Source organism: Phyllostomus hastatus, unplaced genomic scaffold, assembly GCF_019186645.2.
Source record: "Phyllostomus hastatus isolate PE091 unplaced genomic scaffold, TTU_PhHast_1.1 phas_contig_86, whole genome shotgun sequence".
Lineage (NCBI taxonomy): Eukaryota > Metazoa > Chordata > Mammalia > Chiroptera > Phyllostomidae > Phyllostomus > Phyllostomus hastatus.
Genome location: NW_025333977.1, coordinates 92,921,789 through 92,934,807, shown reverse-complemented (window position 1 = coordinate 92,934,807; position 13,019 = coordinate 92,921,789). Strand labels below are relative to the sequence as shown.

The following is a 13,019-nucleotide window of genomic DNA, read 5'->3' as shown; positions in this document are numbered from 1 at the left end:
AGAAGATCCTAAAAGCAGCAAGAGAGAAGGAGACAGTTACTTATAAAAGAGTTCCCATAAGGCTATCAAACCTTTAGGCAAGAAGGGGCTAGAAAGAAGTATTTGAAGTTATGAAAGGCAAGGACCTACATCAAAGATTAATCTATCCAGCAAAGCTTTCATTTAGAATGGAAGGGCAGATACAGTGCTTCCCAGATAAGATCAAGTTAAAGGAGTTCATCATCACCAAGCCCTTATTATATGAAATGTTAAAGGGACTTAACTAAGAAAAACAAGATAAAAAATATGAACAGTAAAATGAGAACAAACTCACAACTGTTAACAAATGAACATAAAAGAAAAGAAAAACAGTGAAAACAAAAACTAAGCCAATAACCAGAACAGGAACAGAATCAGAGAAATGGACATCACACAGAGGGAGTTCAGTGGGGAAGGGGAGGGAGGAATAGGGGGCAAAAGGTACAGGGAAGAAGAAGCATAATTAGTAGGCAGAAAATAGACAGGGAAAGATAAAAATGGTATAGGAAACAGAGGACTCAAAGAACTTATATGTACAACCCATGGACATGAACTAAGGAGGGGATGGTAGAGGGCGGATAAAGGGGGAAAAACTGGGAAAACTAATAGCATAATCAATAAAAATACTTTAAAAAAGGTTGTCTGAAAATTGTTGACACAACAAGGGATTTCGAATATTTTATAAGCTTAGTTGATAAAGCAGCAACAGGGTTTCAGAGAACTGAAGTTCTGTGGGTAAAATGCTATCAAATATCATTGCATCCCACAGAAAAATTGTTCTCAATCAAGGCAGCAGACTTCATTGTCTTATTTTAAGAAATTGCCACAGCCACCCATCCTTCAGCATCACCATCCTGATCTGCCAGTAGCAATCAATATGGAGCCCTGGCCCTCTGTCATCAAAAAAGTGTGCAACTTACGGCAGGTGCAGATGGTGGTTAGCATATTTTAGAATTAAACTATTTTTAAATTAAGGTATTTCCATCTTTTAGACATAATGCTATTGCACAGTTAGTAGATGACTGTGTAGTATAAATGTAACTTTTATGTACACTGGGAAACCAAAAAATCTGTGACTTGCTTTATTGTAAGCATCTGGAACCAAACCCTCAATATCCCTGAGATATGCTTGCATTGGGAAACGATCACCCCAATAAATCTATTTAACACTTGTCACCATACATAGTTACCATTTTTTTTTCTTGTGATAAGAACTTTTAAGATCTATTCTCAATATCCTTCAAGTACACAGTGTAGTATTAACTGGAGTCACCCTGCTGTGTGGTTATTGGCTCATTTCTATAATTCTGTCAGTCCCTTCTCAGCATTACTTTCTGTATATCTAGGTGATACCTCCCATGTTATAAATTTGTGGTAATGATTTTAGGGTAAGAAATATGTGTTCATAGCAAACTTGACAGTTCCAAATATATTGTACTCTATATTCTTGGAATTGACTGCTTTTAGAAGATGAGATAAATCATTTTCCTTTGTTGAAATAAATTGTACATACTGCTTAGAGCAGTGGAAACAGATTTCTTTCCTTTCTTCCTCATTTGTTCATTTTTTAAAATAGCTTTATTAAAATAGAATACACATACTATACAATTTGCCCACTTAAATGTACAACTCAGTGGTTTTCAGTATATTAAAGAGATTGCTTTCATGTCTTTGTCATTTTGGGCTATGTAACAAAATACTACAGAGTGGGCAGCTTATAAACAACAAATTTATTTCTCACAGTTCTAGAGTTTGGAGCTCCAAGATCATGCTGACTCCCTTGCCAGCATAGTCAGGCAAGAACCCTCTTCATTTTGCAGACTTCCTGTTGCATTCTCACATGGCAGAAAAGAGGCAAGGGAGTACTGTTGGATCTCTGTTATAAGGCACTAAGCTCATTTGTGAGGGTTCTGCCCTCATGACCCAATCGCTTACCTTAGGGGTTTGGATTTCATCACAGGAATTTAGGGGAATACACTCAGCCCATAGGAGATGCCTTTGTGCATTTTACTTTGGACAGGTCTTATGTTTCAGAAATTTAAGATTGTATCAGTGACTATCTTATGTTAATTCAAATAATCTTTGGGGAAATAAAAATAACCTTATTAAAAATCGGCAAAACTGAACTGGGAGTTCACTATAAGTAGGACTATGAATGGTCAATAAAACACATGCAAGGGGACTCAGCTGGGCAGGGTCAGTCCGGCCACCAGTTCCAGCACTTGGGCAGTATCACCATCTCTGTTTTTTTGGAGGAAGAAACCAGGGTGCACTGAATTGAGGATAGAAGATGAACAAACCCATAACACCATCAACATATGTGCACTGCCTCATTGTTGGACTAATTAGGAAGCTGTCAGATTTTGTTGATCCTCAAGAAGGATGGAAGAAGTTAGCAGTAGCTATTAAAAAAACCATCTAGTGGTTATAGATATAATCAGTTTCACATAAGTAGATGTGAAGTATTACTTCAAACTGGAAAAAGTCCCACTGGTGAACTGCTGTTTGACCAGGGCACGACAAGTTGCACAGTTGGTGATCTTGTGGACCTGTTGGTCCAAAATGAGTTTTTTGCCCCAGCAAGACTTTTGCTACCCGATGCTGTTCCCAAAACTGTCAATACTCTACCTTGTAAAGAAGCTGTAACAGTTGAGCAGAATCAGAGGCCCCTCTGTGGCAAAGATAGGAAAGACATCCGTGATACCTGTATGGAATCCTGAATAAAATTACATGCCACCTGACTCCTCAAGTCTAGAAAGTTTAGAAGTTAGTGATACATGTTTTCACAGTTTTTCATTATATGAATTGAAGGATTTCACCAATAACTTTGATGAATGACCCATTTCTGTCAGTGTTAACAAAATGGGAGAGGGCAGGTTTAGAGATGTCTATAAAGGCTATGTGAACAACAGAACTGTGGCAGTGAAGAGGCTTGCAGCAATGGTTGACATTCATACTGAAGGACTGAGACAACAGTTTGATCAAGAAATAAAAGTAATGGCAAAGTGCCAACATGAAAATTTAGCAGAACTACTTGGTTTCTTAAGTGATGGAGATGACCTCTGCTTGGTATATGTGTACATGCCTAATGGTTCATTGCTAGACAGACTGTCTTGTTTGGATGATACTCCACCACTTTCTTGGCACATGAGATGCAGGAATGCTCAAGGTACAGCTAATGGTATCAGTTTTTTACATGAAAACCATCAAATTCATAGAAATATTAAAAGTGCAAATACTTTACTAGATGAAGACTTTACAGCCAAAATATCTGACTTTGGGCCTACATAGGCTTCCAAGAAGCTTTCACAGACAGCCATGACTAGCAGAATTGTAGGAACAACAGCTTATGTGGCACCTGCAGCTTTGCGAGGAGAAATAGCACCCAAATCTGATGCCTAGAACTTCGGTGTTGTTTTACTAGAAATAATAACTAGACTTCCAACTGTGGATGAATTCTGGGAACCTCAATTATTGCTAGATATTAAAGAAGAAATTGAAGGTGAAGAAAAGATAATTGAAGATTATATTGATAAGAAGATGAATGACATTGATTTCATTTCCATTGAAACTATGTACTCTGTTGCCAGTCAATGCATGAAAAGAAAAATAAGAGACCAGATATTAAGAAGGTCCAACAGCTGCTGCAAGAAATGACAGCTTCTTGAAACTTTAGTAGAATAGACACTTGGCTTTTTATACACAGCTGTCAAAACCATTTTTTTAGACTAAATTCTTTTGGTAAGCATTCTTCTTTACATTTAACAAGGCGGCATGGTGCAGTACAGTGGTTCTTAAAGCCTAGGTAGAGCCCCAAACATGGAGAACAAATAAAAGCAGAGCTGCCATATCAGTGCTTAGCCCTGCCTTCTTAGTGTCACCCTCCATTCGTGCCGTAATCCCTGAGACATCTTCATGGAACTTCATCAAACACAATTTGAAAACTACAGGCTTAGCAAAAAAGAGGACTGGACTATAGAATGCAAAGACCCTGGGCTGAGGCCCAACTCCATTACTAATTTTTTGTAAAGCTTTGGGCAGTCACTTAGCTGCTTTGAGCATTGGTTTTTCCACTGTAACATTGGACTAATAATACCTACTGTGCCTCTCTGGCAGGTAATCATGAAAATCAAAGGATGCAGAATGTTTACAAGTACTTTGTGTCTTAAAGAGTGATATAAAACTTAAGATTTACGTAGATGACTATAAATTTTATTACAGTCATTTGATTATAGGGTCATGTTCACAGTGTGCTATTCTAAGCAAGTATTCACCACAAGCCAAATATACCCAGATGATACTGCCTTGATATGGTCAGAATTAAATTATGTTACACAGCAAAGTTGATGGAATTTTGCAGGTGCAGTTAAAATTCCTAATCAGCTGACTATCAACAGGGAGACTGTGGTGGGTGGGCCTGATCTAATAAGGTGAGTTCTTATAAGGCATCTGAGACATCCTTCTGTGAGCCTTAAAGAAGGAAGCTACCACGCTGTAAGAAGGTCACATTGGCTAAGACCTAAGGGTGGCCTCCAGGAGATGAGAGCTACTTTCTGGCTGTCAGCCAGCAAGACAGACTGGGACCTGAGATGTATAACCATAAGAAACTGAATTCTTTCAACAGCCTAGATTAGCTTAGAAAAGTACTCCAGACTTCAGATGATACCAGAGCTCCAACTGTCTCCTAAATTTTGGCCTTGAGACCATCAGTAGTGAATCTAGCTGGGCTGTGCCTAGGCTTCTGACATACAAGACTGTGACATAATAAACAAGTTGCTATAAGCCAAAACAAACAAACAAACAAAAATATAAAAAGGTGTAGTAATTAATGAAACAGAAGTTTTAAAACTCAAAAATATCAAAATTAATTTATTTTTTTACCAGAATATGTGAACATAATTTTTAAAATCAGAAGCATACTAAAAGATGAACAAGAAAAACAATGGTTTTTTGCTTTCCTGTCTCCCTTCTCAAGCAACTACTTCCAACTCCTTTTGCTTCTACTCGGGGGTTTTTTCCACTTGTATAAAAGGCTGAGTCCATTCTTTCCCAGTTTGATATGGTTGTCTCATTGCTTAAGATAATATCTTTTAGGACATTGAACTGGATCAAATTGTCTGTTATAGAGCTCATTAACATGTACAATGCCAAACTGCTCCAAGCCCAAACATTAATTTTTTGAAATCAGAACTGTTTATATTTCTTAAAGAAAGAGCTGTTATATTAATTAAATTGGAATCTGAATTAATATATTTCCTAAGGTAGTTAATCTAGGAACAAATCAGAACATCAAATTATTTTCCAAAGTGTATCAGTATGTCATCATTTAGTTTCAAGTTTCTTATGTTTCTACATCTCCAGTTGCAGCTTTTTCATTTTTAAACAGGATAAGTAATCTTTAGTTGTGACCTATTTAATGATACATTCACAAAATCTTTCTATCCTGACATTATTCTCATTGTATATTTCACTGATTAAATCTTATATTAGATTTATTTCTTACCTAGCATTTAGTTAACCCCAAAGTTCATGTTTTGATTTGTTTGCAATAAATTTTAAATAAAATTTCTCATTACCATCTGTCCTTGGGCAATTTACCGTCCCTATTAATGAATTCTGGAGTGAAATCTTCCTCTGAAAGGATACTATATCTTTGTTTCCTTTTTGCGTTATCTGGTATGCTTCCTCCCTATTAAGTGCCCCTCCCTCAACTGGAGGGTTGTGTTTTTTTTTTCCCCAAAAAAAATATGTTTTTTGATTTTAGAGAGAGAGAGAAACATCAGTTGATTGCCTTCCATACGTACCCCAGCCAGGGATTGAACCTGCAACCTAGGTATGTTCCCTGACTGGGAATCGAACCCCCAACTTTTTTGTGTACGAGACGATGCTCCAACCAACTGAGCCACACTGGCCAGGGCACAGCTGTAGGTTTTACATCTTTTATTAAGCTCATTCAATTTTTCAATAATCTTTATTGCTAGGAAATTCAATCTAGTGTTTCCAAGTATTTCTTGAAATATTTTTGAAATTTTTTTTATGGCAGAATCTTTAAAGTGTGTAAGTTATTAAAGCTTGGTTTGCTTTAATTTGACTAGGGGAAATGTTTAAAAATTGTGACCTTTTTTTGAAAATCATTACAGGTTTTTTGTTTTAAACAACGAAGCTGGGTTATTGGAATACTTTGTGAATGAGCAGTCTAGAAATCAAAAACCCAGAGGTACTTTGCAGCTTGCAGGAGCTGTAATATCACCCAGTGATGAAGACTCTCACACCTTCACTGTAAATGCTGCCAGTGGGGAACAGTATAAACTCAGAGGTATGATTGAGATATGAGATGAATATTATGATTTTCTTTTTCCCTTGAGAAGTTGATGTACTTTCCTGCTTACATTTGGTTTTTATAGAAATTACTGTCATTGATGATGTACACACACTATTCTAAACCTTGGAATTGCTTTAAGAATTTATGAAATCTGTTTTAATAAATACTTTCTTCAAGTGGGACAGTGAACAAATCTGTTTAAGATTGACCCCTCTAAAATATTTGTGCAGATGAAACCCTAATTACTGAAAAATCTAAAAGCATAGCCTTCTTTAAATGATACGTTTTTATGTCTGCCACTGATGAATAGTGTATCCCTTTTCTTGATTTGATTTGTGTGCCCTCTTTCTGATTTTCAGAAACTAATGGATATAGTTGGGATTTACTAAAATGTTCCTATTCATTAAAATAAAAGTTATATCTTTGTAGATAAATTTAATCTATATAGAAGTTTTTGTTTTTCATCTAATTAATACACATGAAGTATAATAGTAATCCTAGCTGGGCATGCTGCTTGAGGTCTGAAAGTACTAAGTACTTTCATAAAAATACATAAAAGTATGCTGCATGTAGTATATCCTCCTTATGAAATATCCACATCTAGCTACTATGTCACCTAACAAGGTTGATGCTTGGGTCTCTTTGCTCTAGGGAGAGAATGACCAATCCCTGTTTTTCGATGATCTTTTCTTTATGCTATAGACAATCAATTGTATTCCAAATATAATTACAAAAGTAGATAACTTGTGGATTCTTTTTACCAGCCACAGATGCTAAAGAGCGACAGCATTGGGTTAGCAGACTTCAGATATGTACACAGCATCACACTGAAGCTATTGGAAAGGTATGTGGATTCTGTATGATAGTAATGCACAAAAGTGGGGAAAGAACTTTTTAAAATTTCCATGCACACAACCACAAGGCTGGCAGATGGGGGCTATATCTGAGACTTCATCAGCCTGGCTCACATTTGCCCAGCCCTGGGGATTCCCTGAGGCTCCACCCCACCCACCTTACAGGTCCAGCCAAACTGTTAACAGTGGCTTTTTTATATGAATTGCTTGTCTAGACTCATGCTTCACATCTTCCTAAATCGTATTAAACAAGCAACAACTGGCCTCAGCAAGCCCCCAGTCTCCATATCACATGCTAAGGGGCCCCAGGCCTGGCACTAGCAACAGCCAACCTAGGTTCACAGCCTGGCTACACCTGGGAATCTCCAGCCCAGCACAAGTAGCAGCCATCTGCAGATTGTTTTGTAGCTCATATAGGGTGGCCCTGGACAGAATACAGGTGGTGGCTGACCTTGGTGTGTACCAACTGGGAAACCCTAGAGCCTGCACACCCAGTGGACAACTGCAGACCACATCAGAGCACCACCACCCTGCTCTTACATAGCTGATACTCCACACAGGGTGGAGGTGGGTGGTCAGTGGCCACAGCCAATCCTTGCAGCTGAGTGACTGGCATGTGTACATCCCTCCCATTGATCTGCCATCAGCAACCAAGGCTCAGCCACAAGAGGAGGGTGTACTCAGACCACATGGAGGGCCCACCTTGAGTTACCCAGCTTGGGTGATAGGGGAGGCTGTGCCACTGGACCCTACAGGACATGTACTACATTAGGCCATGCTATCAAGACAGGGAGTCATAGCAGTTCTACCTAATACATAGAAACAAACACAGGGAAGCTGCTAAAACAAAGAGACAAAGAAACATGGCCCAAACGAAAGAACATATCAAAACTCCAGAAATAAGAACTAAACAAAATGAACAAAAGCAATCTATCAGATGCAGAGTTCACTGGTTATATGGATGCTCAAGGAAATTAGTAAGGACCTCAACAGCATAAAAAAGATCCAGTCAGAAATGAAGGGTACATGAACTGAAATAAAGAACAATTTATAAGGAAACAACAGTAGAGTTACATGAAGCTGAGAATCTAATCAATGATTTGGAAAATAAGGAAGCAAAAAGCAACCAATCAGAACAACAAGGAGAAAAAAGAATCCAAGAAAACAAGGATAGTGTAAGGAACCTCTGGAACAACTTCAAGCTTTCCAACATTCGAATCATAGGAGTGCCAGAAGGAGAAGAGAAAGAGCAAGACATTTGAAGTCTATTTGAAAAAATAATGAAAGAATACTTCCCTCATTTAATGAAGAAAATAGACATACAAGTCCATGAAGCACAGAGTGTTTCAAACAAGGTGAATGCAAAGAGGCCCACTCCAAGACACATCATAATTGAAATGCCAGAAGTTAAAGAAAGAATCTTAAAAACAGTAAGAGAAAAGCAGTTAGTTATGAAAAAGGGAGTTCCCATAAGACTGTCAGCTGATTTCTCAAAAGAAACTTTGCAGGTTAGGATGGATTGGCAAGAAGTATTCAAAGTGATGAAAAGCAAGAACCTGCAACCTAGATTGCTCATCCCAGCAAAGCATAATTTAGAATCGAAAGGCAGATAAAGTGCTTCCCAGACAAGGTAAAGTTAAAGAAGTTCATCATCACCAAACCATTATTATATGAAATGTTAAAGGGACTTATTTAGGAAAATAAGAATAGAAGAATATCAAAACTATGAACAACAAAATGGCAATTAATACATTATCTGTCAACAGATGAAGCTAAAAGACAAACTAAGCAAACAAACAGAACAGAAATAGAATTACAGATACAGAGAATGGTTTGATGGGAGCCAGATGTGAGGTGGGATTGGGGAATAGGTGAAAACGTGAATAGATGAAGAAGCACAAATTGGTAGTTACAGCACAGTCGTGGGGATGTAAAGTGCAGTATAGGAAATGGAGTAGCCGAAGAACTTGTGTGCATAATCCATGGGCATGAACAGTTGTGTGGGAATTGCCGGGGGTGGTGGGGTAGCTGCGTGGAGTGGGGCAAAGTGTGTAAAATTGGAACAACTGTAATAGCATAATCAATAAAATATAGTAAATAAGTAAATTAAAAATTAAAAAGTTTTTTATGTTTTAGGACTATTACACAGTCTTCAGGAAATTTGACATATAAGCTTTGCTCATACTACAGGAGTGTAATCATTGGCAGCTATCAGAAAGCTCCAGTGTGTTTCAAAGAAACTTGCATGTTACATTTAGAAAATTTATAGTGAATATTGCTAAGGAATATTGCTAAGTACATTTTGTGCCTCAATCATGGTGTTTAAAAAGATGAAATTAGAAATTTATTATTGTATTATTTATAACGTGAAAAAATATTCTTTTTTTTTTTTTCAGGAAATTTAGCACTTGTTTAATATTTAATGTTAGTATTGATTATACTACATATACAGACTTTGTCAGTTGTCCCATTAAAGTCCTTTGTAGTAATCCACACCCCCAAACACAATTCCCCCCAACCCGCCCGCATCGTTAACCCATAATCCAATTCTTAGTCACATGTTACATTTAGTTTTTTAGTCTCTCTTTTTTTTTAATTTTAATCATTGTTCAAATACAGTTTTCTCCTTTGAAAAAATATTCTTGACTGCACACCTGCAATTAAGTTTCTAAATCAATGACCAGTTTACTGTGAGATGTGTGAAATGCTTATACTTTGTGTGTCTTAAAGTTGATTTTCAGAAACATTCTTATAGTCAATTCTGAGATTAATTTTTTAATTTACTCATATGTAAACCCTATAGTTTGAGGGTTAGAGAGTATAAAATTTTTTTAAAAGAATCATTTTCTTTGTTTGTCTAATAGAATAATCCACCTCTGAAATCACGGAACTTCTCACTTGCATCTAGTGGTAATTCTCCTATATCTCAGAGGAGACCAAGTCAAAATGCCATTTCTTTTTTTAATGTTGGACATTCCAAACTGCAATCAGTGAGCAAAAGAGCTCACTTACCTCCAGACCATCTCGTGGAAGTCAGAGAAGTAAGTACAAAGTGAGGTCAAGTAAAATGCAGAAAATAATCTTATCTATTGGGTTTTATCACAAAAACTTTAAAAAAAATTTTTGCATCTTCTGGGGCCCCCAGTGCTTCCCATCTAGTATGCTGAGATAATTTTTAAATCATAAAGATTCCCTGATTAGGGAGAAGGGTTGGGGGCTGAGTGAAAAAGTGCAGGGATTAAGAAGTACAAATTGGTACTTAAAGAACAGTCACAGGAATCTGGATTGCAGAAATGGGGAATAGTCATTAATGTTACGATGGCTATGTGTAGGGCTAGGTGGATGCTTATATATGGTGGATACCACTTTGTGGAGTGTGTGATTGTCTAGATACTATACTATACATCTGAAACTGGTGTGGAATGATACTGAATGTGGACTGTGATTGAAAAATTAAAAAAAAAAATCTCCTGTGTATATAGGGTGTCCAAAGTTTCCTCAGGTCTGTCAGCTATATACTAGATACACTCTCATTTTTCAGAAGTCTCTTATTTCTCAAGTAAAAATACAGACTCCTTTGATGTACAATTTAAGCCTAGTGGGAAGGCTATATGGCCAAACAAGTGACTTTTTAAACAATATAGACATATATCTATATATGTATATGTATACATATATGTGCGCACACACATATAGATAATTTCAAGTACACACAAATATAGAATAAATTCTTGATGTTACCTTACCTCAACATTTGCCTCTTTTTCTTTCAAACCAAGTGCCAAATAATTCTACTTCATAATGTGGTTGTTAGATTCTAAATATTGCAGGTATTATTTGCTGAGCTAAATTTGATAGAGCTTGTAGATATCTATGTCATGGCCTCACACAGATAATGTGGTTGAAAATTAGAGGAATGTTTTAATAGCCTTTCAAGTTATTTGTGGCTATTCTTTGGTACTGCACAGAAACTTGACAGTGGTCATGTGAACGCTAATATAGATCAGTGGACTTCTCATATTGATATATGAAAATTCATTGGTATGTTTTACACTTTGAATGGACCCTAAACTGTGCATGATTTTATAACACCATGCATCAGTCATTTGGAAAACATTAGTTCACCAAGTTATACAGGTCTTGCAAATGTTGATCTATTTTATAATTTTTATAATATCAAAAATTAACATTCATTAACACCCCCATCAATATCATCAGAAAAGGCTTTCAGTATGGGGAAGCTGTCAAGTTTATGGTGACAGGTAGGTGTTCCAAAATTCTAATTTTCATTTTAAAGCTCAGATTTTATAATTGGCAAAAAAAAACTGTTAGTTTTTCTTGAAATGTCAGGCTCATTTTGCTCAATTTTGAGAAAATTGCACAACCTTTCAGGTCTGAACATCTATAACTACTAACATTCATTCTGTAAAGGAAAGACACTCCTGTGTTTCTCCTCTACCCTACTAGAGCACTGTACACTTCTGTACTCTGTTCACCAACTGTGTTGGGGTTGCCCTCACACTAAGCCAGGAGCGTCCAACCTTTTGGCATCTCTGGGCCACACTGGAAGAAGAAGAGTTGTCTTAGGCCATGCATTAAATACACAAACCCTAACAAAAACTGATGAGCAAAAAGAAGGTTCTAAGTAAATTTACAATTTTGTGTTGGGCCGTATTCATAGCCATCCTGGGCCCCACACGGCCCGCAGATGAATTAGAGAATTAGGCTAGGCAGTTCTGTAATTCTCTGTGGACACTAGCTGGGTATCCTACAATTTTAATTCAGTTCTGACCCTGTCCTCCTCTGACCAACTGGCTATAAATTTGAGGTTTCTACTACTTTTTCCTCAGGTATGATCATTTGCTAGAACAGCTAATAGAACTCAGAACAGTTCCTTTTCTATTTTACCAGTGTATTATAAGTGCATTGGGAAAGCCAAATGGACAAGATGCATAGGGCAAGATATGGAGGAAGGGGCATGGATGTTCCATGCCCTCTCTGGTCATACCACCCTCCCAAGTACCTCCAAGTGTTCATCAACAGGAAGCTCTCCAAACCTCTTGCTTTTGGGTTCTTACAGAGGCTTCATTATGCAGCCATGATTCACTAGATCCTGGGTGGGTGGTGATTAATTTAATCTCTATCCTCTGCCCCTCTTTTGAGAGGTTGCCAGGTGGGCTGAAAGTTCTCACCCTCTAATCACTGTGTTCCCCTGGCAACCAGCCCCTCAGTAGGGGAGAACTCACCAAAAATCACCTCATTACTAAAAACTAGTGTGGTTGCAAGGGGTTTGTAATGAATAACAAAACACACCTATTTCACTTTTATGCTCTGAAGCTACTTTGGGAACAAAACCAAATATAACGAAAGATGCCCCTATGTTCTAAACATTTAGGGAATTACAAAGGTTTAGTTGCTGTGTGCCAGGAAGGGGTGGGTAGCAGAGAACAAGTACATGTTTCTTACTGTCACACATCCTTTCATGTCACAGTGGTAACCTTCAGGAAAAAACAGCTAGCTCGCGTTTTGAGAAATGTTCTAAAGACTGTGATCCAGCTCCAGAAGGTTGTAATGCAAAGCTATAATTCACAGTGAGTTTAAAAGGAACATTTTAATCCAAGTCCATAGGTAAATAAAGCAATAGATTAAATAACATTTGGCAAAAGCAACTGACTATTCAGAATAGTGTATTGTGCTTGAACATTTATTATTAAAGCTTTACCTAATTAAAATGATTTGTTTTGGTGTTTATTGTCAATGCTGTTTATCAAATCACTTCATTATTCAGTACATGCTTCATGCTGGTGCTAGTCTATCCCTAGAAG

The 13,019-nt window shown here is 37.2% G+C and overlaps 1 protein-coding gene and 1 pseudogene across 2 annotated transcripts in view; both read left to right on the top strand.

Annotated features, from left to right (window-relative positions):
* Positions 1-13,019, top strand: part of OSBPL11 (oxysterol binding protein like 11) — a 99,437-nt gene that overhangs the window by 47,470 nt on the left and 38,948 nt on the right. For both annotated transcript variants that reach the window (XM_045851577.1, XM_045851578.1), the window contains exons 3-5: positions 6,159-6,334; positions 7,105-7,184; positions 10,059-10,235. In XM_045851577.1, coding sequence (XP_045707533.1) covers positions 6,159-6,334; positions 7,105-7,184; positions 10,059-10,235 — 433 coding nt within the window. The remainder of the gene's footprint in view (positions 1-6,158; positions 6,335-7,104; positions 7,185-10,058; positions 10,236-13,019) is intronic.
* Positions 2,309-3,686, top strand: LOC123827176 (annotated as a pseudogene).